At 43.7% G+C, this 23,944-nt stretch overlaps 1 protein-coding gene across 1 annotated transcript in view; it reads right to left on the bottom strand.

Moving 5' to 3' along the window:
• Nucleotides 1-218: 218 nt before the first annotated feature.
• The window catches only part of nlk1 (nemo-like kinase, type 1), a gene marked incomplete at its 5' end in the record, with an annotated part of 29,969 nt that continues 6,243 nt past the window's right edge, over nt 219-23,944 (bottom strand). Inside the window, 8 exons of the mRNA XM_083649447.1 lie at nt 219-348; nt 482-575; nt 3,431-3,629; nt 4,008-4,094; nt 8,739-8,840; nt 9,549-9,758; nt 12,179-12,264; nt 16,403-16,509. Coding sequence (XP_083505573.1) covers nt 300-348; nt 482-575; nt 3,431-3,629; nt 4,008-4,094; nt 8,739-8,840; nt 9,549-9,758; nt 12,179-12,264; nt 16,403-16,509 — 934 coding nt within the window. The 3' untranslated portion in view covers nt 219-299. The remainder of the gene's footprint in view (nt 349-481; nt 576-3,430; nt 3,630-4,007; nt 4,095-8,738; nt 8,841-9,548; nt 9,759-12,178; nt 12,265-16,402; nt 16,510-23,944) is intronic.

Genomic DNA, 23,944 nt, shown 5'->3' on the forward strand with positions numbered 1-23,944 from the left:
GAAGCGGGAGTTTTCATACTGAGAGAGGAGGTGGGGGGACAGGTTGGTGGGGGGGGATGTGTACAATTTGTAGGAGGAGCTCAGGTGGGGTCGACTGTTTTCAAACCCCCCCCCATCCCCCCCCCCCCACCCCCACCCACAGCTGGGTGGATCGTTTCCTCCGAAACTCATCTTTAAAAAAATAAACAACAAAAAAGGACAAAGACCCAAATTCTTTTCTCCGGTGCTTCCAGACGCCGCGGTCGATCAAATCCTTTCTCCGACCTGCTGACGCTCCTCCACGCACAGAGGAGGATCCTTCATCTCTCCTCTTTCCTGGACACCTTGGAGGAGTGCCATGCAGTGGACCTGAGGAGAGGAGAGGTTTTTCCAGGGGATTTGGTCAAGAGAAAGGAAATCATACTACCTTCACCTCAGAATTGCCTTCAGCAGTCAAAAGAGTTTTAGTGTCTTGACCCTCTGAAGACTTGTGATGTCTCACCTGATGAAGGTCTTGAAGGCGGCGCTCTGAGGGTTGATGCACAGCGGCACTCGTTTGCCCTGCTGGTGCTCCGTTATGAAGCGATGGATTAACTCTGGTGGAGACAAAAGGAAATGCAGGTATCATATATATGAACCTGACAGTATGTACAGGTATAATATATATGATATGCTATGAACCTGACAGTATGTACATGTATAATATATATGAACCTTACAGTATGTACAGGTATAATATATGATATGCTATGAACCTGACAGTATGTACAGGTATAATATATATGAACCTGACAGTATGTACAGGTATAATATATATGATATGCTATGAACCTGACAGTATGTACATGTATAATATATATGAACCTTACAGTATGTACAGGTATAATATATGATATGCTATGAACCTGACAGTATGTACAGGTATAATATATATGAACCTGACAGTATGTACAGGTATAATATATATGAACCTGACAGTATGTACAGGTATAATATATATGAACCTGACAGTATGTACATGTATAATATATATGAACCTTACAGTATGTACAGGTATAATATATGATATGCTATGAACCTGACAGTATGTACATGTATAATATATATGAACCTGACAGTATGTACAGGTATAATATATATGAACCTGACAGTATGTACAGGTATAATATATATGAACCTGACAGTATGTACAGGTATAATATATATGATATGCTATGAACCTGACAGTATGTACATGTATAATATATATGAACCTTACAGTATGTACAGGTATAATATATATGATATGCTATGAACCTGACAGTATGTACATGTATAATATATATGAACCTGACAGTATGTACAGGTATAATATATATGATATGCTATGAACCTGACAGTATGTACATGTATAATATATATGAACCTTACAGTATGTACAGGTATAATATATATGATATGCTATGAACCTGACAGTATGTACATGTATAATATATATGAACCTTACAGTATGTACAGGTATAATATATATGATATGCTATGAACCTGACAGTATGTACATGTATAATATATATGAACCTGACAGTATGTACAGGTATAATATATATGATATGCTATGAACCTGACAGTATGTACATGTATAATATATATGAACCTTACAGTATGTACAGGTATAATATATGATATGCTATGAACCTGACAGTATGTACAGGTATAATATATATGAACCTGACAGTGCAAGGTAAGCGATGTCCATAACTACTCCACCAGAGGGAGCTCCCACAACGTTGTCCCCACTAAATTTAAGAGCTGTATGAACAAAAACTCTTTCAAATACTCAGCCGGGCTGCTGTGGAACAGCCTTCCGGACAGCCTGAAGCTGATTGACACATTGAGCAGTTTCAAAATTTCTCTCAAAAACTGGTTCATGACTGGTTCTGGAACATAAATGTAAATATTTTGAGTATTGTTAATTTATAGCCAGTTTAAAGTTATTTTATTTATTTTAGACAGATTGGTTTTTTGTTTTTATTTTTTAGCCTTTTTAATGTGTTTTTTATTTTCGGGATTGGGTCTTGTTACAAATGTCTTTTATATTGCTTTTGGTAAAACTGTTTTTAACATCTTAACACATTCACTGCCAGCCGTTTTTTCAATACTGTAGGTAGGTTCTGCCAAGGTTTTTTTTTGAGGATTCTGGCTCATCTTTCAAGAGCCGAGGATTCTTTTCTGCTAAGATTTTGTGAACACAAATGATCTCAAAAGAACTAATAGAATGTGTGCTTTCTCTGTCTAAAATAGTTAGTTTGTAGAGTTAGTAGTTATGTAGGCATTAGCAGTAGAATACAGCATGGTTTCAGCGTCTGAAAATTTATTCTGAGATAAATGGCTTTTTGTGAAATTCGATAGAACAGTCACTTTAACCATTTATTTTTGGCGTAAGACGTCAGACATCTAAACAATAATTTTGAACAGTAATTTCCTCCATAGCAGCAGGAAACCCCCCTCTCCTTCAAACTCCTCCCTCCGTGGGTGTGTCTCTAGTGGCTTTGCAGCGTTTGTCACAAGCGAGGCTCTGCCTGTCTGTGCTGCCTGGCTGCTGGCGGCTGCTCTTTGGGCGAGTCTGCATGAGTCGTTTCGGTTGTGAGCTCAGCTGCAATGAAGCTGCGTGCGATTGTGGGCTTTCTGCGGTGTTTCAAAGCGTGTTGCACGCATAATCTATTATGCAAATTTGCAATCCCCCACCACCAGCTCCCAGCGCGATAATGCGCGAAAGCGTTTTCGCCAATCCATTTTACAGTATGATAATGGTTTCCTCGCGCGTTCCCCTGCAGTTTTGGCTCGGCTTTTTCTAGTCTGGAGAGCACTGTCGCCACTTAGTGGGTCGGTGGAATGGGTTGTACACGTTCGGTGCAATATTTTTATAGGAGACGTGGGGGGCGCTGATCCACGTCCCACCGTCAAAAACATTTTTTTTTTTTTTTGACGTATCAACACGTCATTGGCAGTCAACCGTTGGATTTTTTTTGACGTATCAACACGTCATTGGCAGTGAACGTGTTAAATGGTTTTTTAATAGTCTATATGCTTGAAGTAGTTTTATGTTTCTTTGTTGTTATGCCTGTTTTTATGTTGGTCTGAGTTGTCTGTCCGAGACCAAGGACCACAATGGAAACAAGTCCTCAGACTTTATTGTGTTTTTATCCTTGATGGTGATGTATGAGTGGCATTTATATTTCATTGTGTCATATGTCATATGTTTCATTCATCGAATAAATCAATCAATCAATCAAAAAACAGTATGTACAGGTATAATATATATGATATGCTATGAACCTGACCAGCTAGCCACAGGGCCACCTGCAGCTCCTACAGTACCTTTGCCCTGCAGCTAGCCACAGGGCCACCTGCAGCTCCTACAGTACCTTTGCCCTGCAGCTAGCCACAGGGCCACCTGCAGCTCCTACAGTACCTTTGCCCTGCCACACAGACAGCAGGCTGTTCTCGTAGCTGTGGCTGAACGGTCGCTCGGCCGGAGGCTCGAAGTCTCGGGTGTAGACTCGCCCGCTGGGGACAGAGTAGCAGCACTGACACATGCAGGTGTGGTAGCGCAGTCGCCCCTCATCCAGGTACGGGTGGGACAGGGCGTCGCTGCCCGAAATGCGCTTGGCCTGGACAAGAACAGGAGCATGAAGGCACTCACTGGCAGGACTTTACAGGCAAAACCCTTACCACCTTTTTTTCTGCTTTTTATACAATATGATCTCTAATAATCAATTTACACTCAGAAAAGCTGCCTGGCATTGGCCTATTCTAAAACGATTACAGGAACAAGTGTGTGCATTGAATTGATTTAGATTACATCCAATTATGCGGTTAACGCGGTAGAGCATTTTTCAATAGTGTGCAAACAGCCTACGGACAAACTCTCAAAAACAGCGCATTCAAAATAGGTTAAAAGATAAAAAGATATTGACAATAGGTGAACAGATAGATAAAAAGAGCTTATTGTGAATAGGTGTGTTAAGAGGGGAGGTGTTTTCTCTCACCGGGTCAAACACCAGCATGCGGCACAGCAGGTGCACCGCCTCGTGAGTGGCTCCATCAGACAGCATGTAGAGCACAGACAGCGACGGCTGGCAGAGACAAGACAGAGTCACACACTGCAGCTGCACAACACATCCACAAGTGACAATTCCTACAGGTTACTAGAGTTGTCAAAAGTATCGATATGTATCAATAATTTTTTTTTTTAACCGATACAATACTCATTTGCAACAATATCGATAGCAGCAGTGCTTTCTCTTAATGAAAAATCAAATACACTAGTGATTTTTCCCTCCCTATCATTGGTGGGTATCTTTTGGGGTGGGCAAGTTTTATCTGGCCTAGATTATGGAGAATTATACAACATGTAGTTCCGACCAAGCAATCTGATTGGTCAAGGACCGTTCTTAAATGAGCATAACAGCACACCTAGCTGTTCTCAAATCATACATTTGAGAATGGCCTCATCACTAAGATATCACTCCACCGGCCGGTCTGTTCAGCAGAGAACAGCAGCCTCATCACTAAAGTATCACTCCACCGGCCGGTCTGTTCAGCAGAGAACAGCAGCGGCCACAATTCTGCAGGCAACATGGCCGCCTATATTGCCTGTAACCCCACTAACACACAAAATAAAACAAACAGTAGTGTCTTCATTTGATGTAGAATACATAGGACATGTAACTGGTTCATTAAACTCGCATTCCAGGAATATTGTATTTACCGCACTGCTCCTTTTATGTGATTTTACGTGTTATTTCCTCCCCCTGTGGTATGGAAAATGGTATCGACACTCAACAGCGAGCAATATGCTTCTCCCAGAGTTATATCCTTGTCAGGGAAGAAGAGGTTGTGAAACAATGTTAACTCATTCTCTGCCAGGGTCATTTCGGTCTGTGTGCTCCCAGTGCCAGGATTTTGAGCATATTTCCTGATCTTCCAGGACCCACAGAATATTCTGTGCTAGGAATAAAATTACACAACATATCTCACGATAAAGCAGAGACTCTCTTCTTACCCCTTGTAAAAAACTGAAACTCTACCATGTTTCCTTGTTTAGTTACAAGCAGTGGAAGTTAGCTTGTTTTCACTAAAAATGCCCTCCTTGGAACAGAAATAGGAGAAAAAATGGTTTTTAGTGAAGGACACCGTTTCAAGCAGAACTCTCTTTTGAGCCTTTTATTTTTTTGCCTCAGTGACACATCAGACACATTATACAGTATTTGTTTTCCCAAATAAATAAATAAAAAATAAAAAATAAGAGAATGTATTTGAGGGAGCCGTGTCGGTCCATCCCGCCCAGTGAGCGGCTACAGAGAGAGAGAGAGAGAGAGAGTCTGGCCCCTGGGGTTTCTTGACAGATGAGGCTTGGCCGCAGTATTTATCAAAGTATGATAAATATGTGCACAAAATCAAATAAATAATTTACTTTTACAGTTGCCATGTGGATTTTTAGCTTAGCTTGATAAAAGCATAAACAAATGGAACGAACCCTTATGTGGTCACACTCACACACTCTCTCTCTCTCTCACACACACACACACACACACAGGAATAACGAGTGCTGTAACGTTACCTGCTGTCACGTTACCTCTCATAACTAACGTTAGCACAGAAGATCACACAATAGCTACGTTAGTGCTGTAAACTTTGAAATGTTTATGTGACACATGTTTCGCCTTGGTTGCTGGGGACGGGTGTGTGACGCGGTTTGACGCGTTTGACGTATCCATGTGATTCCCCCTCCCTTGAGTGTGACAGAGCTCTCCCTTGAGAGGGAGAGCTGGCAAGAGGAAACGTGAAGCGAGTCATGCCGGCGGCATAAGTTATAAACAATGCGTGACAATTATACTCGAATGTTGTGTGTGTGATCATTTCATCTCAAACGCGATACAAAAAATAGGCTACTTTTTACCATCGTCATCGCTCTCTCCAAGTGGCACCCATTTCTCCTCCTCCGATTCATCTGTGTCAGACGGATCAGAACGCTGTGAAGGGGAGCCTTCTCGCCCTGGCGCTCCGTCGTGGAGCAACAACAAAAACACCGGCGTCTTCCTCGCCATCGTCGCCATCCGAGAACTCTGGGTCGGACTCTGTTTCGACCACAGGCTCCACCCATAAATACTAAACTAGCGGGTTCCTTTTATCAGTTTGACCTGAAACAATGTCACAGGCTGATGTAATGTAAACAGCCAAAACATGAAAGTACGTCCGAGTACGTCTTTGGCACAGAACGCCATTGTTAAAAGTACGTCCGGGTACGTCTTTGGCAGAGAATGAGTTAACACCCTCATGGGAGACTATTCTCTCCACTAAAACACAGACTAATGAAACTCTTTCAGGTGCGTCTGCAGAGTGAGGCAGGTCTCTCATCTCTACTAAAACACAGACTAATGAAACTCTTTCAGGTGTGTCTGCAGAGTGAGGCAGGTCTCTCACATCTCCACTAAAACACAGACTAATGAAACTCTTTCAGGTGTGTCTGCAGAGTGAGGCAGGTCTCACAGACGGTTGAGTAAAACCCTCCCACACACCTCCTTCATTTGCATGTTTATTTGAATGTGGATTTGACTGTGGCTGTAAAAACATGTAAAAACATCCATGTCACATTTCTTTCTTCTTCTTGTTTTCAAACTGCAAATGCTGTCAACAGACAGCAATGCTGTCCTGGATGTAGCATTTACAAACACAACATGGCGCTGTGCATGACGGAGCCAGAGGTTGCTCATACTAACACAACATGGCACTGTGCATGACGGAGCCAGAGGTTGCTCATACTAACACAACATGGCACTGTGCATGACGGAGCCAGAGGTTGCTCATACTAACACAACATGGCACTGTGCATGACGGAGCCAGAGGTTGCTCATACTAACACAACATGGCACTGTGCATGACGGAGCCAGAGGTTGCTCATACTTTTTTAGCCTGTTATCCTGAGGTCTGAAGTAGGGCTGTCACTTTTTCCCAAAATAAAGTTCGAACGAACTTTAATTGCCCGCAGAATGTTCGAATATATTCAAAGTTTTTTGGTTAATTAAAAAAAAGAAAAAACTAGAACGACCGCAAGGCGGACTTATGCCTCCGCCATTAGTTCATTCTGGGGTCCAAATCGCCATTTGAGGCAAATTGGAAGAGATTCCGTCAAGGCGCTCCTGTGATGTTGCGTTACAGAGCTTGGAAATTGGGTGTGTGAGAGGTCACAGTGACCTTGAACTTTGACCACCAAAATGTAATCAGTTCATCCTTGAGTCCAAGTCGGTGTTTGAGACAAGTTTGATTAAATTCCGTCAAGGCATTCCTGAGATATCGCGTTAACAAGCTTGAAAATGGCGTTCGAGAGCTCACCTTGACCTTTGACCACCAAAGTCTAATCAGATCATCCTTGAGTCTAAGGCGATGTTTGAGGCAAATTTGATGAAAGTCCGCCAAGGCATTTGTAAGATATCGCGTTAACAAGCTGGAAAATGGCGTTTGAGAGGTCACAGTGACCATGACCTTTGACCTTTGACCAGCAAAATTTAATCAGTTCATCATTGAGTCCAAGTCGATGTTTGAGACAAGTTTGATTAAATTCCGTCAAGGCATTCCTGAGATATCACGTTAACAAGCTTGAAAATGGCGTTCGAGAGGTGACAGTGACCTTGACCTTTGACTTTTGACCACCAAAATGTAATCGGTTCATCCTTGAGTCTAAGTAGATGTTTGAGGCAAATTTGATGAAATTCCGTCAAGGTATTCATGAGATATCGCGTTAACAAGCTGGAAAATGGCGTTTGAGAGGTCACAGTGACCTTGACCTTTGACCACCAAAATGTAATCAGTTCATCCTTGAGTCCAAGTCGATGTTTGAGACAAGTTTGATTAAATTCCGTCAAGGCATTCCTGAGATATCGCGTTAACAAGCTTGAAAATGGCATTCGAGAGGTCACAGTGACCTTGACCTTTGACCACCAAAATCTAATCAGTTCATCCTTGAGTCCAAGTCGATGTTTGAGACAAGTTTGATTAAATTCCGTCAAGGCATTCCTGAGATATCGCGTTAACAAGCTTGAAAATGGCGTTCGAGAGGTCACAGTGACCTTGAACTTTGACCTTTGACCACCAAAATCTAATCAAATCATCCTTGAGTCTAAGTCGATGTTTGAGGAAAATTTGATGAAATTCCGTCCAGGCGTTCCTCAGATATCGCGTTAACAAACATCGTACGGACGGACGTACGGCCGGACGGCCGTACGGACGGACAACCCGGATCCATAATGCCTCCGGCCTGGCTATCGCCGGCGGAGGCATAAAAATTGCAGGCCAGGCCACCGGGCATCGGCCCGACGTGTTAGCTTGGACGCTCACAGTCACAACACTGCCTCACAAACTTGGCTGCATCCAACTCGAGACAACTTTTCAGACCCTGGAGACAATCTTTCTCAGAAGAGACTAACGCGACAAATCTGGAGACTTTTTCTGACATGGGATTAACATTACCAGCAAGCAGCAGTTGGTTCATTTTGGTTCATAAAAAAAAAAAAAAAAAAAAAAATCGAACAGGTCAATTATACATTCGAACATGCCCTCCTCCCCCACATTCGAAGTTAAATTCGAATTTTGAATAAAAAGTGACAGCCCTAGTCTGAAGTCATAAACCTTTTGTTAAAAGAAGCCTCCGCTCTTTGATTCTGAACATTGACAGGACACCAACAAACAAGCAAAATGGAGGCACATTGATGAGCACCCACCGGTTTGTGTGGTCCTCTCAGGATGTGGGCTCTGGCTCCTTCACAGGCTGAGGCCATGGCAGAGAGAGGGGGCGTCCCCAGCAGGTCTGTGATCAGATCCAACTGGAACACAAGAACATTCCGGTAGGCTAAATTCAAGCACTTTTAGGGACCTCTTTATGAATCCAAGACCTTTCAAGTACTTTTTTTTTTTTTAATTCAAGCACTTTCCAGAACGGTGGCAACCCTGTATTGTGATGATATGATGATTTTTTGGGGGATATCTTGTCACACAATTCTGCCAACTAAACGGATGATAAAGAAAGATTTAAAAACTGACAAACTGAGGTATGGAAGATTTTAAGGATTATTACTTGAAATTTTCTGAGTTAGAAATTCATTCGATAACCACAACAAAAGATCTTTATGATTATCATAATATTGATTTCAATCATATCATCCTACTTGATGAGGATACGTGTGGCCTTCTGTACACTTTTTGATGTAAACATTTTGCACATGAAGCTGTAAATTCACCTTTACTTTATTTACATATTCTCTCCCATTTGCTGCATATATCTCAATACTTGTCACATATTCATAATTCTTATTTCATTCAATACTTCATGCAAGTAGATTTTAGATACATTTTTCATTCAGTAAGTTTGACTGAATCCCTTGGCATACGCATCATACACATACAATGAGATGTTTTGAGTTAGTAGGAGGAGTTGTCATATGATCTGGAGATGTTGGAGTTGTTGTGTTAGTGTGAGGTTGATCTGGAGATGTTGGAGTTGTTGTGTTAGTGTGAGGTTGATCTGGACTGACCTGCTGGATGGGGCTCTGGGCCTGGAACAGGATGCGTCGGCCCAGCAGTTCGGCGAAGATGCAGCCCACTGACCAGACGTCGATGGCGGAGCCGTAGTGCCGGCTGCCCATCAGCACCTCGGGGGCGCGGTAGTACTGCGTCACCACCTCCTGGGTCATGTGACGCGACGGGTCTGGCTCCTCCACCCGCGCCAACCCAAAGTCACAGATCTGAAGAAGCAGAGCTCGACTTATTTTAATGCATTTACGCATAGGTTCACACGGCAAAATGTCAATCAGGGTTCCCTCACCGCCTTCAACATCAAATTCAAGGACTTTTCACTCAAGGCCCAATTCCCCAAATTCGAGGAGCCAACACAGCATAGTTTGAGACACGGATCAAGGTTCATTACTGTTACAACACAGAATTTGTATGAGCGCTAGCAGAAGCTCACAGACAATTGAAGAGAGAAACGGCAAATGACAGAAATCCCCCCACTGCAATGCTGGTTAGAAAATATTTTGTTTGCATTTGTCAAGAGCTGCAGGCGGAGCTAAATCATAATTCTCTATGCAGGAAAATCCCTAAATTCATGCACTTTCAACGACCCATGTCTATTTTCAAAAACGTTTAATGCCTTGATTTTGATTTTTCAAATTCACAAGCTTTCAAGGATTTAAATGATGCGTGGAAGGAGTCACTACCTTTATTGGACAGAGATTTGGTGCAGGAAAATACTTTCTCCAGGGGTACAACTTGTCCTTAACACAAAGTAGTGTTTATAACGTAGGAGAAGAAGCTTTTCAACACATGTGTGGGATAGTTGGTTTCTCTTGGGGTAAGAACGAGTCTTCCAAGGGTAAACAGCCTCTCCACAGGCGCGTGGACTGTGGTGGAGTATTGACTCGAAGAAAGATTTTCTTGATCATGGGGAATTTGTTCAATACATCCACCTCGAGACCCGATGTGAGATAGTCCGCGATTTCAGTGTCCACCAAAAGCAAAGAAGTCCCCCTCGGTCTCAAGAGTGCCCTCCGGTGGAAGGTGCAGGCTGTTTACACCACCATCTTGCTACTGTCAGCTGACTGGGCAGCAGCACCGATTGCATAATGCTGAAATGTTGTTCAGACCTAAATAGAACCGCTCCTTCTGAGTACAAATAAGCTGTATCGGCCTGCGGGCAACGGTTTGATTTGACAAAGGTAACAGTAAATAATTACTTATTTGAAAAAAATACTAATAAAGGGATTACTTGAAACACAAAACTAACGCGTTACGTTGCTCGTTACCGGAAAAAAGTAACCCGAGTACTCTAACGCGTTACATTGTAACACATTAGCCCCAACACTGCTTAATTCACGACCGCAAATCTTCATCAAAACTTGTCATTTCCAGCGTGTAGGTTGCTAGCTCGGAGGTTGTTGTTGATGTTTCAACTTCGCGATGGGGACTTTGAAAGTGGTAACCGACAGTAACGTGCAGATAACAGATGGTGACTGAAATAGTTGGCCAATGGCAGGCTTTATACCTGCAATCTACTCCCGTTGGGTCAGACTAGTGTCCTCTAGTAAGAGAGTGGCGTCAGCGGAGGACCAAAATGCAAGAATCATTAGCCAATGAACAGCCAGGAATGGGTCTCGCGCTACTTTTGCATGCTAAAATAAAGCAGATAATGTACAATTTGATTCATTTCAAGGGATGAAAAACCATTTCAAAGTACAACATTGTCTATTTTGATGCAACTCGACAGTGCTGCTTTTTTTACTGAAGAGTTCCACTTTCTACTTCCTGGAAAAAAAACTGGTCCATTGGAGTGAATGGAGATGTCAGAACTCTTCTATTATACGGCTCTGGGTCAGACTACAGCGTGTTAAACCTCAAAGTGTAGCAGGTTGAGGAAGATCAAATTTAACAAAGCTCTTTCTCACTCCAGTCTAAATTTGCCAATTGGGGCAGCAGCATGTTGTACGGGCAGCAGCATGTTGTACGGGCAGCAGCATGTTGTACGGGCAGCAGCATGTTGTACGGGCAGCAGCATGTTGTACGGGCAGCAGCATGTTGTACGGGCAGCAGCATGTTGTACGGGCAGCAGCATGTTGTACGGGCAGCAGCATGTTGTACGGGCAGCAGCATGTTGTACGGGCAGCAGCATGTTGTACGGGCAGCAGCATGTTGTACGGGCAGCAGCATGTTGTACGGGCAGCAGCATGTTGTACGGGCAGCAGCATGTTGTACGGGCAGCAGCATGTTGTACGGGCAGCAGCATGTTGTACGGGCAGCAGCATGTTGTACGGGCAGCAGCATGTTGTACGGGCAGCAGCATGTTGTACGGGCAGCAGCATGTTGTACGGGCAGCAGCATGTTGTACGGGCATACGTCGCTGAAGATGGCTACGTCTGACACGCTGCTGCTAGAAGAAAGACGTAGAGCCTGGAGAGGCTTTGTCGTTAGATCACCCTCAGAATGAGCAGCGGTGTCGTTAGATCACCATCAGAATGAGCAGCGGTGTCGTTAGATCACCATCAGAATGAGCAGCGGTGTCGTTAGATCACCCTCAGAATGGGCAGCGGGGGGTTTGAGTGCTTGGTGCTTTGAGGCCGTACACAATTGAAACAAAAAACACCAAAAACAAGCAGGAGGGCTCTCTTACCTTGAGCAGGCAGTTGCTGTTGACCAGAAGGTTTCCAGGTTTGATGTCCCTGTGCAGGATCCCAGCAGAATGAAGGTACTTCAAACCTGGACAAGAAGCAACAATTACACTGATTTCTCCTCTTCTCCTCTCACACACATCAAATGACTCCTAAACACACACACAGAGCTCACTTTAGACTAAACACACACACAGAGCTCACTAAACACACACACAGAGCTCACTTTAGACTAAACACACACACAGAGCTCACTAAACACACACACAGAGCTCACTTTAGACTAAACACACACACAGAGCTCACTAAACACACACACAGAGCTCACTTTAGACTAAACACACACACAGAGCTCACTTTAGACTAAACACACACACAGAGCTAAACACACACACAGAGCTCACTTTAGACTAAACACACACACAGAGCTCACTTTAGACTAAACACACACACAGAGCTCACTAAACACACACACAGAGCTAAACACACACACAGAGCTCACTTTAGACTAAACACACACACAGAGCTCACTTTAGACTAAACACACACACAGAGCTCACTTTAGACTAAACACACACACAGAGCTCACTTTAGACTAAACACACACACAGAGCTCACTTTAGACTAAACACACACACAGAGCTCACTAAACACACACACAGAGCTCACTTTAGACTAAACACACACACAGAGCTCACTAAACACACACACAGAGCTCACTTTAGACTAAACACACACACAGAGCTCACTAAACACACACACAGAGCTCACTTTAGACTAAACACACACACAGAGCTCACTTTAGACTAAACACACACACAGAGCTAAACACACACACAGAGCTCACTTTAGACTAAACACACACACAGAGCTCACTTTAGACTAAACACACACACAGAGCTCACTAAACACACACACAGAGCTAAACACACACACAGAGCTCACTTTAGACTAAACACACACACAGAGCTCACTTTAGACTAAACACACACACAGAGCTCACTTTAGACTAAACACACACACAGAGCTCACTTTAGACTAAACACACACACAGAGCTCACTTTAGACTAAACACACACACAGAGCTCACTTTAGACTAAACACACACACAGAGCTAAACACACACACAGAGCTAAACACACACACAGAGCTCACTTTAGACTAAACACACACACAGAGCTAAACACACACACAGAGCTAAACACACACACAGAGCTAAACACACACACAGAGCTAAACACACACACACAGAGCTAAACACACACACAGAGCTCACTTTAGACTAAACACACACACAGAGCTAAACACACACACACAGAGCTAAACACACACACAGAGCTCACTTTAGACTAAACACACACACAGAGCTAAACACACACACACAGAGCTAAACACACACACAGAGCTCACTTTAGACTAAACACACACACAGAGCTCACTTTAGAAATGGAGCGACACTCAGAGCAGGTGTTTGTTCCACTTTCAGGATTCCCACTGTGAGAGAATGTGTTCCTTTCTGAGTCGATACCAAACTGGGAACCCAGAGTCTATTTTTTAAATAAAAATAGACTGGGACAGCCCTACCTTTTTTCCTGGCTTCCTGTACAGCGCGCCTCTCCTGCCACCAATTTGCAATTTGCGCCGCGACTTTGGCGATACTACTTGTCACAACTACACCTCCAGTGATTGTCCACTGTTGTGAGACAAGTTGACGTCTTCTATGCAGTGTTTTTGCATTAACGTTATTAGCGAAACGGACGCGGAAAAGGAAGTGACGGTGGCAGGAGAGGCGTTCTGTACAGTAAGCCAGGAAAAAAAGGTAGGGCTGTCCCAGAGTCTATTTTTATTTGAAAAATAGGCTCTGGGTTCCCAGATTGAGTCAACACCAATTCAACTCAGTGAGGAAGCAATCCATCCAAGAGTCTGCATCACTGCAATGTGAATACTGCACAACTGTTCAGGCAAACTCAAAGGTGTGGGGACGTAGTGCCATATATTATAGTGCAGCGATAATCCGGATATGCATTTATGGCCAATTCGGCCATGGATCAATCTGGGGAGATCTTTAAAGGGATAGTTCATATTTTTTGATGTGGGGTTGTATGAGGTACATGCTGACAGTCAGTGTACTACATGCTGACAGTCAGTGTACTACATGCAGACAGTCAGTGTACTACATGCAGACAGTCAGTGTACTACATGCCGACAGTCAGTATACTATATAATAATGATTGGATTTATATAGCGCCTTTCCAAGTGCTCAAAGCGCTTCACAGAATCATTATTCGTTCACACCATTCGTACCGGTGGTTCGAAAGCGTGGCAGCCACACATCGGCGCTCAACGGCGCCTCCGACCACCATCATTCATGTCTACATTCATACCAATCATACGAGACAAGGAGGGTTAAGTGTCTTGCCCAAGGACACAACGACGGCAGCTGGGAGGGAGCGGGGATCGAACCGCCAACCCTTGCGTCATTGGCCGACCCGCTCTACCTCCTGAGCTAAAGCCGCCCCCATACTACATGTTGTATGAGGTACATGCTGACAGCTCAAGTAGAGCTGCCTGCTGAGTCAGGTGAACAGGTCATTCACAGACTAGTCAAACCTCTAGTCGACACTGTGCTTAGTAGTCGACTATTCGTTTTTTTTTTGTTTTTTTTTATCTTTAAGAAAGAACATGAGGTATTTACACGACATACATGGACTATCATATCCCATATCCCCCACAAAGAACATCAAAACACAACAAAACAAAACAAGAAAACTGCATAAGATACACAATAATCCAAGAACAAACAAGACTATTGGACAAACAACCAAACAAAAACAATGCATTCAAATAAATACATAGATCTTGCCCTGTTGGCAGCTAGGAAATGCATAGCTTTAAATTGGAAAGCATCCAATCCCCCAGCTGTAGTTCACTGGTGGAATGAACTCTCAAGCTACCATATGTTGGATAACATTTACTACAAGAGCAAAGGCAGATTCTTAGACATCCCCAAAATATGGCAACCACATAGAGTTTGATTGAACTTTTTACCCCAGTGTCATTAGGCTTATCAGGATAGGAGCTGAGTGCATTGTTTTTGTTTGGTTGTTTGTCCAATAGTCTTGTTTGTTCTTGGATTATTGTGTATTTTATGCAGTTTTCTTGTTTTGTTTTGTTGTGTTTTGATGTTCTTTGTGGGGAATATGGGATATGGGATATGATAGTCCATGTATGTCGTGTAAATACCTCATGTTCTTTCTTAAAGATAAAAAAAAACGACTAGTCGACTACCTTTAGGGACGACTAGTCGACTAGTAAAATTCACTAGTCGTGAATGCCCTACAACACAATGGAAAAAGAAAACATAAAATGCCACCATAGTGCTCACCTGGCATAATCCAAGTCTCGACAAGCGATGGTTGAAAAGACATTTACACCCCGTTTGTTTTTAGCTTAAATCTGCACTGCTGCTGTTGCTCCTCCAAGAGGAGCAGCATGCATATTTCAGGGAGAGAGAAAGAAAAGTGTAAATTATGTGTTTTCAAGTCACCTTGGCATCTCTGGGCTTGTGGGGACTTGGATTACACCAGGTGAGCAGTACGGAGGCTTTTTTTTGGTTACCATTTTTTTCTCCGGACCCCGTCCACACTAAAACAGGTCTACTCGCCTGGCGCGGCCGGTTTATAACTGGGACCGTGCAGGCTGCATTCTACTGCATGTCGGCAAGTACCTCATACAACCCCATGTCAAAAAAGATCCGGACTATCCCTTTAAGCAAAAAATGATTTTATCGCTTTGAAAAACTTGTCATCCCAAGATTTCATGTACATTCAATGTAAACTCTTATTTAACTCCCGACTGTAAATTCATGTAAATCCACTGCCTATTTAACGTCTATTTAACTTAGTCTGTAAATCTCATGTAAATCCAACGTAAATTCATATTTATCATCCACAGAACACTTCACCACTCATGTATTGTATAGATTTACTCGATTTGATTGCACTTGCAACTTTGTGAATGTCTTTAGTCATCTTCCTACTTCTTATCTCTGTATATTGATGTGACCGCTACGCTGCATACAGACACTAAGACAAATTCCTCGTATGTAACTTGCATACTGTGGCAATAAAAGTGATTCTGAGATCTCGAGAGAGTTTTCTCATTATCTCGGGGGGAAAACTATCGCGTGCGGCGGCAGATTAGCGGGCGATCGGAGGCCCACTCACCTCGGAGGATCTGGTAGAGGAAGACCTTGATGTGGTCGGTGGTGAGAGGCTGAGGAGACACGATGACTTTGTGGAGGTCGCTCTGCATCAGCTCTGTGATCACGTAGCTGTGGGGGGGGCGGCTGTCAAGGAAAAGCTCAGACAGATGGACCCGCCTCCTGCCAGCCAACACAAACAAGCCTCTCTCCAAACACCCTTCTCATTGGTCAGTTGTCACAAGTTACATGGTTGAGGTCAGTTTGTGTGTCTCTGGCCCCAATACAGGTTTGTATACAGGTTTGTATGCAGGGTTGCCACTCTTTTGTAATGATAGATTTCAAGTGTTTTTCCAGGACAAATTACTTCAAAATTAGAGGCCAATAATTCACAGAGATGTGCACATATACCAGTCTCACTCTCCAACGTCCTGCAAATGATTTCCAGTCATGCCGACATTAATCATGATTCATTAACACTTAATATGAACACAAAGCAATGTCAAGCTCTCAAGACCTAGGCGAGATAGGAAGAAAGTGTATCAAGCTTGGCCACAGAGCGCACAAGGCTCAAACTCAAGAGATTCCATAAGCTAAATTCAAGCACTTATATGAAATACCTCGTTATAATTCCAAGCACGTTCAAGACCTGTGGGAACCCTGTGCAGAGTTATGAGTTTTACGCCTTTGACACTGCAAACACAAAACATTTGTGTCATGACAACCATCTATTTTCAATATTCACCAGTGGCCGGCCTCACATCTGCAGTGATGTGCTGTATTTAGAGCAGAGACAAGCAGCTATATTAAGTGGAGAGCAGGAGAAGGAGGACATGACAGGGACAATTAATCAAATGAAAGTGGGACAGAAGGCGTGAGGGAGAATAAGAAGGTGTCGTGAACACTCCACGCCATTACTGGACAGAAGGTTGTGCTCTGACATCAGGGCTCATGTGCACATTACAAGATGTGCTCTGACATCAGGGCTCATGTGCACATTACAAGATGTGCTCTGACATCAGGGCTCATGTACACATTACAAGATGTGCTCTGACATCAGGGCTCATGTACACATTAAAAGATGTGCTCTGACATCAGGGCTCATGCACACATTACAAGATGAAATTCAATTACTTTTCGCAAACACTATTTTTGTGTCATTTTCAAGGACTTCACACAAAACATGCAAAAGCCACACAGTACTAGGGATGGGCATGTCTAGCAAAAACACTATTCGAAATTCACTGGGCCAAAGTCGACTTGTCATCGAAATTCACCCACCCCTAAAAAAAATAAAAAATAAATGGTCTCCACTGATTCTAACTGTAGTTAAATCGCTTGGTTTGACACAAGGTCTATTGAAAAATGAATGGCGGATGAAATCCCTTGGAGAGGAAGAGGGGGTGACTTTGGCACCCTATTCTCATTATAGACCTGATCCTACGTTAGCCTACGCCAGGCATGTCCAAAGTCCGGCCCGGGGGCCGTTTGCGGCCCGCGGACCGATTTTAAGTGGCCCTCGGCTTGTCTCTCAAAATATACTATATGTGGCCCTCACAGTGTTGGTTAATCAAGCAAGTTCAATTCACATGTTTTCCGTTCACCTAATGATGTTCTCCGTTCACCTATCATACAGTTTGTACACAAGCACCAAGTTGGAAAAATGCAGGCAGAACTAATGTTTTCAGATGGTAAACAAAATCTTGTATTGCATGTGATTTTATTTGATTTTGTATAACCCATATGATGCGAGAAGCAGCTGGCCCCCCGGTATTTTCACATGATATAATCTGGCCCCCATTCAAAAAAGTTTGGACACCCCTGGCCGACGCCAACGTTAGCATTAGCGTAGCGCTGAGATGGCCCACGGAACAGTCGAGATAATATCAGCTTTTCTTCGTGCAGCCTTCAAACCTTTTCCTTGTGGCTGAGTGTTGCTGTAATATGGACAGTTTAAGACCATTTCTACTACATTTATGGCAACGTCACATGGACAAATGTGTCTCTTAAAGAGACGGGCGCCGGTGAAAATAAATAATTTATTTATAAATAATAAACGATTTTCGACTTTCAATAATAAAAGTCGATCTTGATAAAAACAGTTATTCGAAAATTCAATTTGTTGCCCATCCCTACACAGTACATCAAGATGAGAGGGACATGTGACAGACTGTCTGAACCTGTGACATGTAGACACCACAGTACATCAAGATGAGAGGGACATGTGACACTGTCTGAACCTGTGACATGTAGACACCACAGTACATCAAGATGAGAGGGACATGTGACAGACTGTCTGAACCTGTGACATGTAGACACCACAGTACATCAAGATGAGAGGGACATGTGACAGACTGTCTGAACCTGTGACATGTAGACACCACAGTGCATCAAGATGAGAGGGACATGTGACAGACTGTCTGAACCTGTGACATGTAGACACCACAGTACATCAAGATGAGAGGGACATGTGACAGACTGTCTGAACCTGTGACATGTAGACACCACAGTGCATCAAGATGAGAGGGACATGTGACAGACTGTCTGAACCTGTGACATGTAGACACCACAGTACATCAAGATGAGAGGGACATGTGACACTGTCTGAACCTGTGACATGTAGACACCACAGTACATCAAGATGAGAGGGACATGTGACAGACTGTCTGAACATGTGACATGTAGACACCAGTACATCAAGATGAGAGGGACATGTGACAGACTGTCTGAACATGTGACATGTAGACACCACAGTACATCAAGATGAGAGGGACATGTGACACTGTCTGAACCTGTGACATGTAGACACCACAGTACATCAAGATGAGAGGGACATGTGACAGACTGTCTGAACCTGTGACATGTAGACACCACAGTACATCAAGATGAGAGGGACATGTGACAGACTGTCTGAACCTGTGACATGTAGACACCTTGGTACATCAAGATGAGAGGGACATGTGACAGACTGTCTGAACCTGTGACATGTAGACACCACAGTGCATCAAGATGAGAGGGACATGTGACACTGTCTGAACCTGTGACATGTAGACACCACAGTACATCAAGATGAGAGGGACATGTGACACTGTCTGAACCTGTGACATGTAGACACCACAGTACATCAAGATGAGAGGGACATGTGACAGACTGTCTGAACCTGTGACATGTAGACACTAGGGATGGGCATCGAATTTCGAATTTTCGAATAATCGTTGTTATTATCAAGGTCGACTTTTATTATTGAAATTCGAAATTCGAAAAAAAAAAAAAAAAAATTTTTTTTTTTTTTTTGAGTGAAATGTTGCATTGTCTCCCCTGATTCTAAGTACCGGTATAGTCAAATCGCTATAAGCATTTTAAGCAAGGTTTATGGAAAAATGAATGGCGGATGAAATCCCATGAAGAGGGAGAGGGGGTGACTTTGGCACCCCTTTGGCACTCAGACCTGAGCCTACTAAATATTTAATGAACCACAACCACTCATGATTGTCAAAACTGTTTTTTATTTTCGAAAATGTCAATGTAAAAAAAATTAAAAATGTAAAAAAAAAAAAAAAAAATTTTTTTTTTTTTTTTTTTTTACATTTTTTTATTTATTTTCGAAATTCGAATTAAATTCGAATTTGGCCAGCGAATTTCGAATAGTGTTTTTGCTAGAAATGCCCATCCCTAGTAGACACCACAGTACATCAAGATGAGAGGGACATGTGACAGACTGTCTGAACCTGTGACATGTAGACACCACAGTACATCAAGATGAGAGGGACATGTGACACTGTCTGAACCTGTGACATGTAGACACCACAGTACATCAAGATGAGAGGGACATGTGACAGACTGTCTGAACCTGTGACATGTAGACACCACAGTACATCAAGATGAGAGGGACATGTGACACTGTCTGAACCTGTGACATGTAGACACCACAGTACATCAAGATGAGAGGGACATGTGACACTGTCTGAACCTGTGACATGTAGACACCACAGTACATCAAGATGAGAGGGACATGTGACACTGTCTGAACCTGTGACATGTAGACACCACAGTACATCAAGATGAGAGGGACATGTGACAGACTGTCTGAACCTGTGACATGTAGACACCACAGTACATCAAGATGAGAGGGACATGTGACACTGTCTGAACCTGTGACATGTAGACACCACAGTACATCAAGATGAGAGGGACATGTGACACTGTCTGAACCTGTGACATGTAGACACCACAGTGCATCAAGATGAGAGGGACATGTGACACTGTCTGAACCTGTGACATGTAGACACCACAGTGCATCAAGATGAGAGGGACATGTGACAGACTGTCTGAACCTGTGACATGTAGACACCACAGTACATCAAGATGAGAGGAACATGTGACACTGTCTGAACCTGTGACATGTAGACACCACAGTACATCAAGATGAGAGGGACATGTGACAGACTGTCTGAACCTGTGACATGTAGACACCACAGTACATCAAGATGAGAGGGACATGTGACACTGTCTGAACCTGTGACATGTAGACACCACAGTACATCAAGATGAGAGGGACATGTGACACTGTCTGAACCTGTGACATGTAGACACCACAGTACATCAAGATGAGAGGGACATGTGACACTGTCTGAACCTGTGACATGTAGACACCACAGTACATCAAGATGAGAGGGACATGTGACAGACTGTCTGAACCTGTGACATGTAGACACCACAGTACATCAAGATGAGAGGGACATGTGACACTGTCTGAACCTGTGACATGTAGACACCACAGTACATCAAGATGAGAGGGACATGTGACAGACTGTCTGAACCTGTGACATGTAGACACCACAGTGCATCAAGATGAGAGGGACATGTGACACTGTCTGAACCTGTGACATGTAGACACCACAGTACATCAAGATGAGAGGGACATGTGACAGACTGTCTGAACCTGTGACATGTAGACACCACAGTACATCAAGATGAGAGGGACATGTGACACTGTCTGAACCTGTGACATGTAGACACCACAGTACATCAAGATGAGAGGGACATGTGACACTGTCTGAACCTGTGACATGTAGACACCACAGTGCATCAAGATGAGAGGGACATGTGACACTGTCTGAACCTGTGACATGTAGACACCACAGTACATCAAGATGAGAGGGACATGTGACAGACTGTCTGAACCTGTGACATGTAGACACCACAGTACATCAAGATGAGAGGGACATGTGACAGACTGTCTGAACCTGTGACATGTAGACACCACAGTACATCAAGATGAGAGGGACATGTGACACTGTCTGAACCTGTGACATGTAGACACCACAGTACATCAAGATGAGAGGGACATGTGACAGACTGTCTGAACCTGTGACATGTAGACACCACAGTACATCAAGATGAGAGGGACATGTGACACTGTCTGAACCTGTGACATGTAGACACCACAGTGCATCAAGATGAGAGGGACATGTGACACTGTCTGAACCTGTGACATGTAGACACCACAGTACATCAAGATGAGGGACATGTGACAGACTGTCTGAACCTGTGACATGTAGACACCACAGTGCATCAAGATGAGAGGGACATGTGACAGACTGTCTGAACCTGTGACATGTAGACACCACAGTACATCAAGATGAGAGGGACATGTGACACTGTCTGAACCTGTGACATGTAGACACCACAGTACATCAAGATGAGAGGGACATGTGACAGACTGTCTGAACCTGTGACATGTAGACACCACAGTACATCAAGATGAGAGGGACATGTGACAGACTGTCTGAACCTGTGACATGTAGACACCACAGTACATCAAGATGAGAGGGACATGTGACACTGTCTGAACCTGTGACATGTAGACACCACAGTACATCAAGATGAGAGGGACATGTGACAGACTGTCTGAACCTGTGACATGTAGACACCACAGTACATCAAGATGAGAGGGACATGTGACACTGTCTGAACCTGTGACATGTAGACACCACAGTACATCAAGATGAGAGGGACATGTGACAGACTGTCTGAACCTGTGACATGTAGACACCACAGTACATCAAGATGAGAGGGACATGTGACACTGTCTGAACCTGTGACATGTAGACACCACAGTACATCAAGATGAGAGGGACATGTGACACTGTCTGAACCTGTGACATGTAGACACCACAGTACATCAAGATGAGAGGGACATGTGACAGACTGTCTGAACCTGTGACATGTAGACACCACAGTGCATCAAGATGAGAGGGACATGTGACACTGTCTGAACCTGTGACATGTAGACACCACAGTGCATCAAGATGAGAGGGACATGTGACACTGTCTGAACCTGTGACATGTAGACACCACAGTACATCAAGATGAGAGGGACATGTGACAGACTGTCTGAACCTGTGACATGTAGACACCACAGTACATCAAGATGAGAGGGACATGTGACACTGTCTGAACCTGTGACATGTAGACACCACAGTGCATCAAGATGAGAGGGACATGTGACAGACTGTCTGAACCTGTGACATGTAGACACCACAGTGCATCAAGATGAGAGGGACATGTGACAGACTGTCTGAACCTGTGACATATAGACACCACAGTGCATCAAGATGAGAGGGACATGTGACACTGTCTGAACCTGTGACATGTAGACACCACAGTGCATCAAGATGAGAGGGACATGTGACAGACTGTCTGAACCTGTGACATGTAGACACCACAGTGCATCAAGATGAGAGGGACATGTGACAGACTGTCTGAACCTGTGACATGTAGACACCACAGTACATCAAGATGAGAGGGACATGTGACAGACTGTCTGAACCTGTGACATGTAGACACCACAGTACATCAAGATGAGAGGGACATGTGACACTGTCTGAACCTGTGACATGTAGACACCACAGTACATCAAGATGAGAGGGACATGTGACAGACTGTCTGAACCTGTGACATGTAGACACCACAGTACATCAAGATGAGAGGGACATGTGACACTGTCTGAACCTGTGACATGTAGACACCACAGTGCATCAAGATGAGAGGGACATGTGACAGACTGTCTGAACCTGTGACATGTAGACACCACAGTGCATCAAGATGAGAGGGACATGTGACAGACTGTCTGAACCTGTGACATGTAGACACCACAGTACATCAAGATGAGAGGGACATGTGACACTGTCTGAACCTGTGACATGTAGACACCACAGTACATCAAGATGAGAGGGACATGTGACAGACTGTCTGAACCTGTGACATGTAGACACCACAGTACATCAAGATGAGAGGGACATGTGACAGACTGTCTGAACCTGTGACATGTAGACACCACAGTACATCAAGATGAGAGGGACATGTGACACTGTCTGAACCTGTGACATGTAGACACCACAGTGCATCAAGATGAGAGGGACATGTGACAGACTGTCTGAACCTGTGACATGTAGACACCACAGTGCATCAAGATGAGAGGGACATGTGACAGACTGTCTGAACCTGTGACATGTAGACACCACAGTACATCAAGATGAGAGGGACATGTGACACTGTCTGAACC

The sequence above is a fragment of the Poromitra crassiceps genome, assembly GCF_964638095.1.
Source record: "Poromitra crassiceps genome assembly, chromosome: 13".
NCBI classification, from domain to species: Eukaryota; Metazoa; Chordata; class Actinopteri; order Beryciformes; family Melamphaidae; genus Poromitra; species Poromitra crassiceps.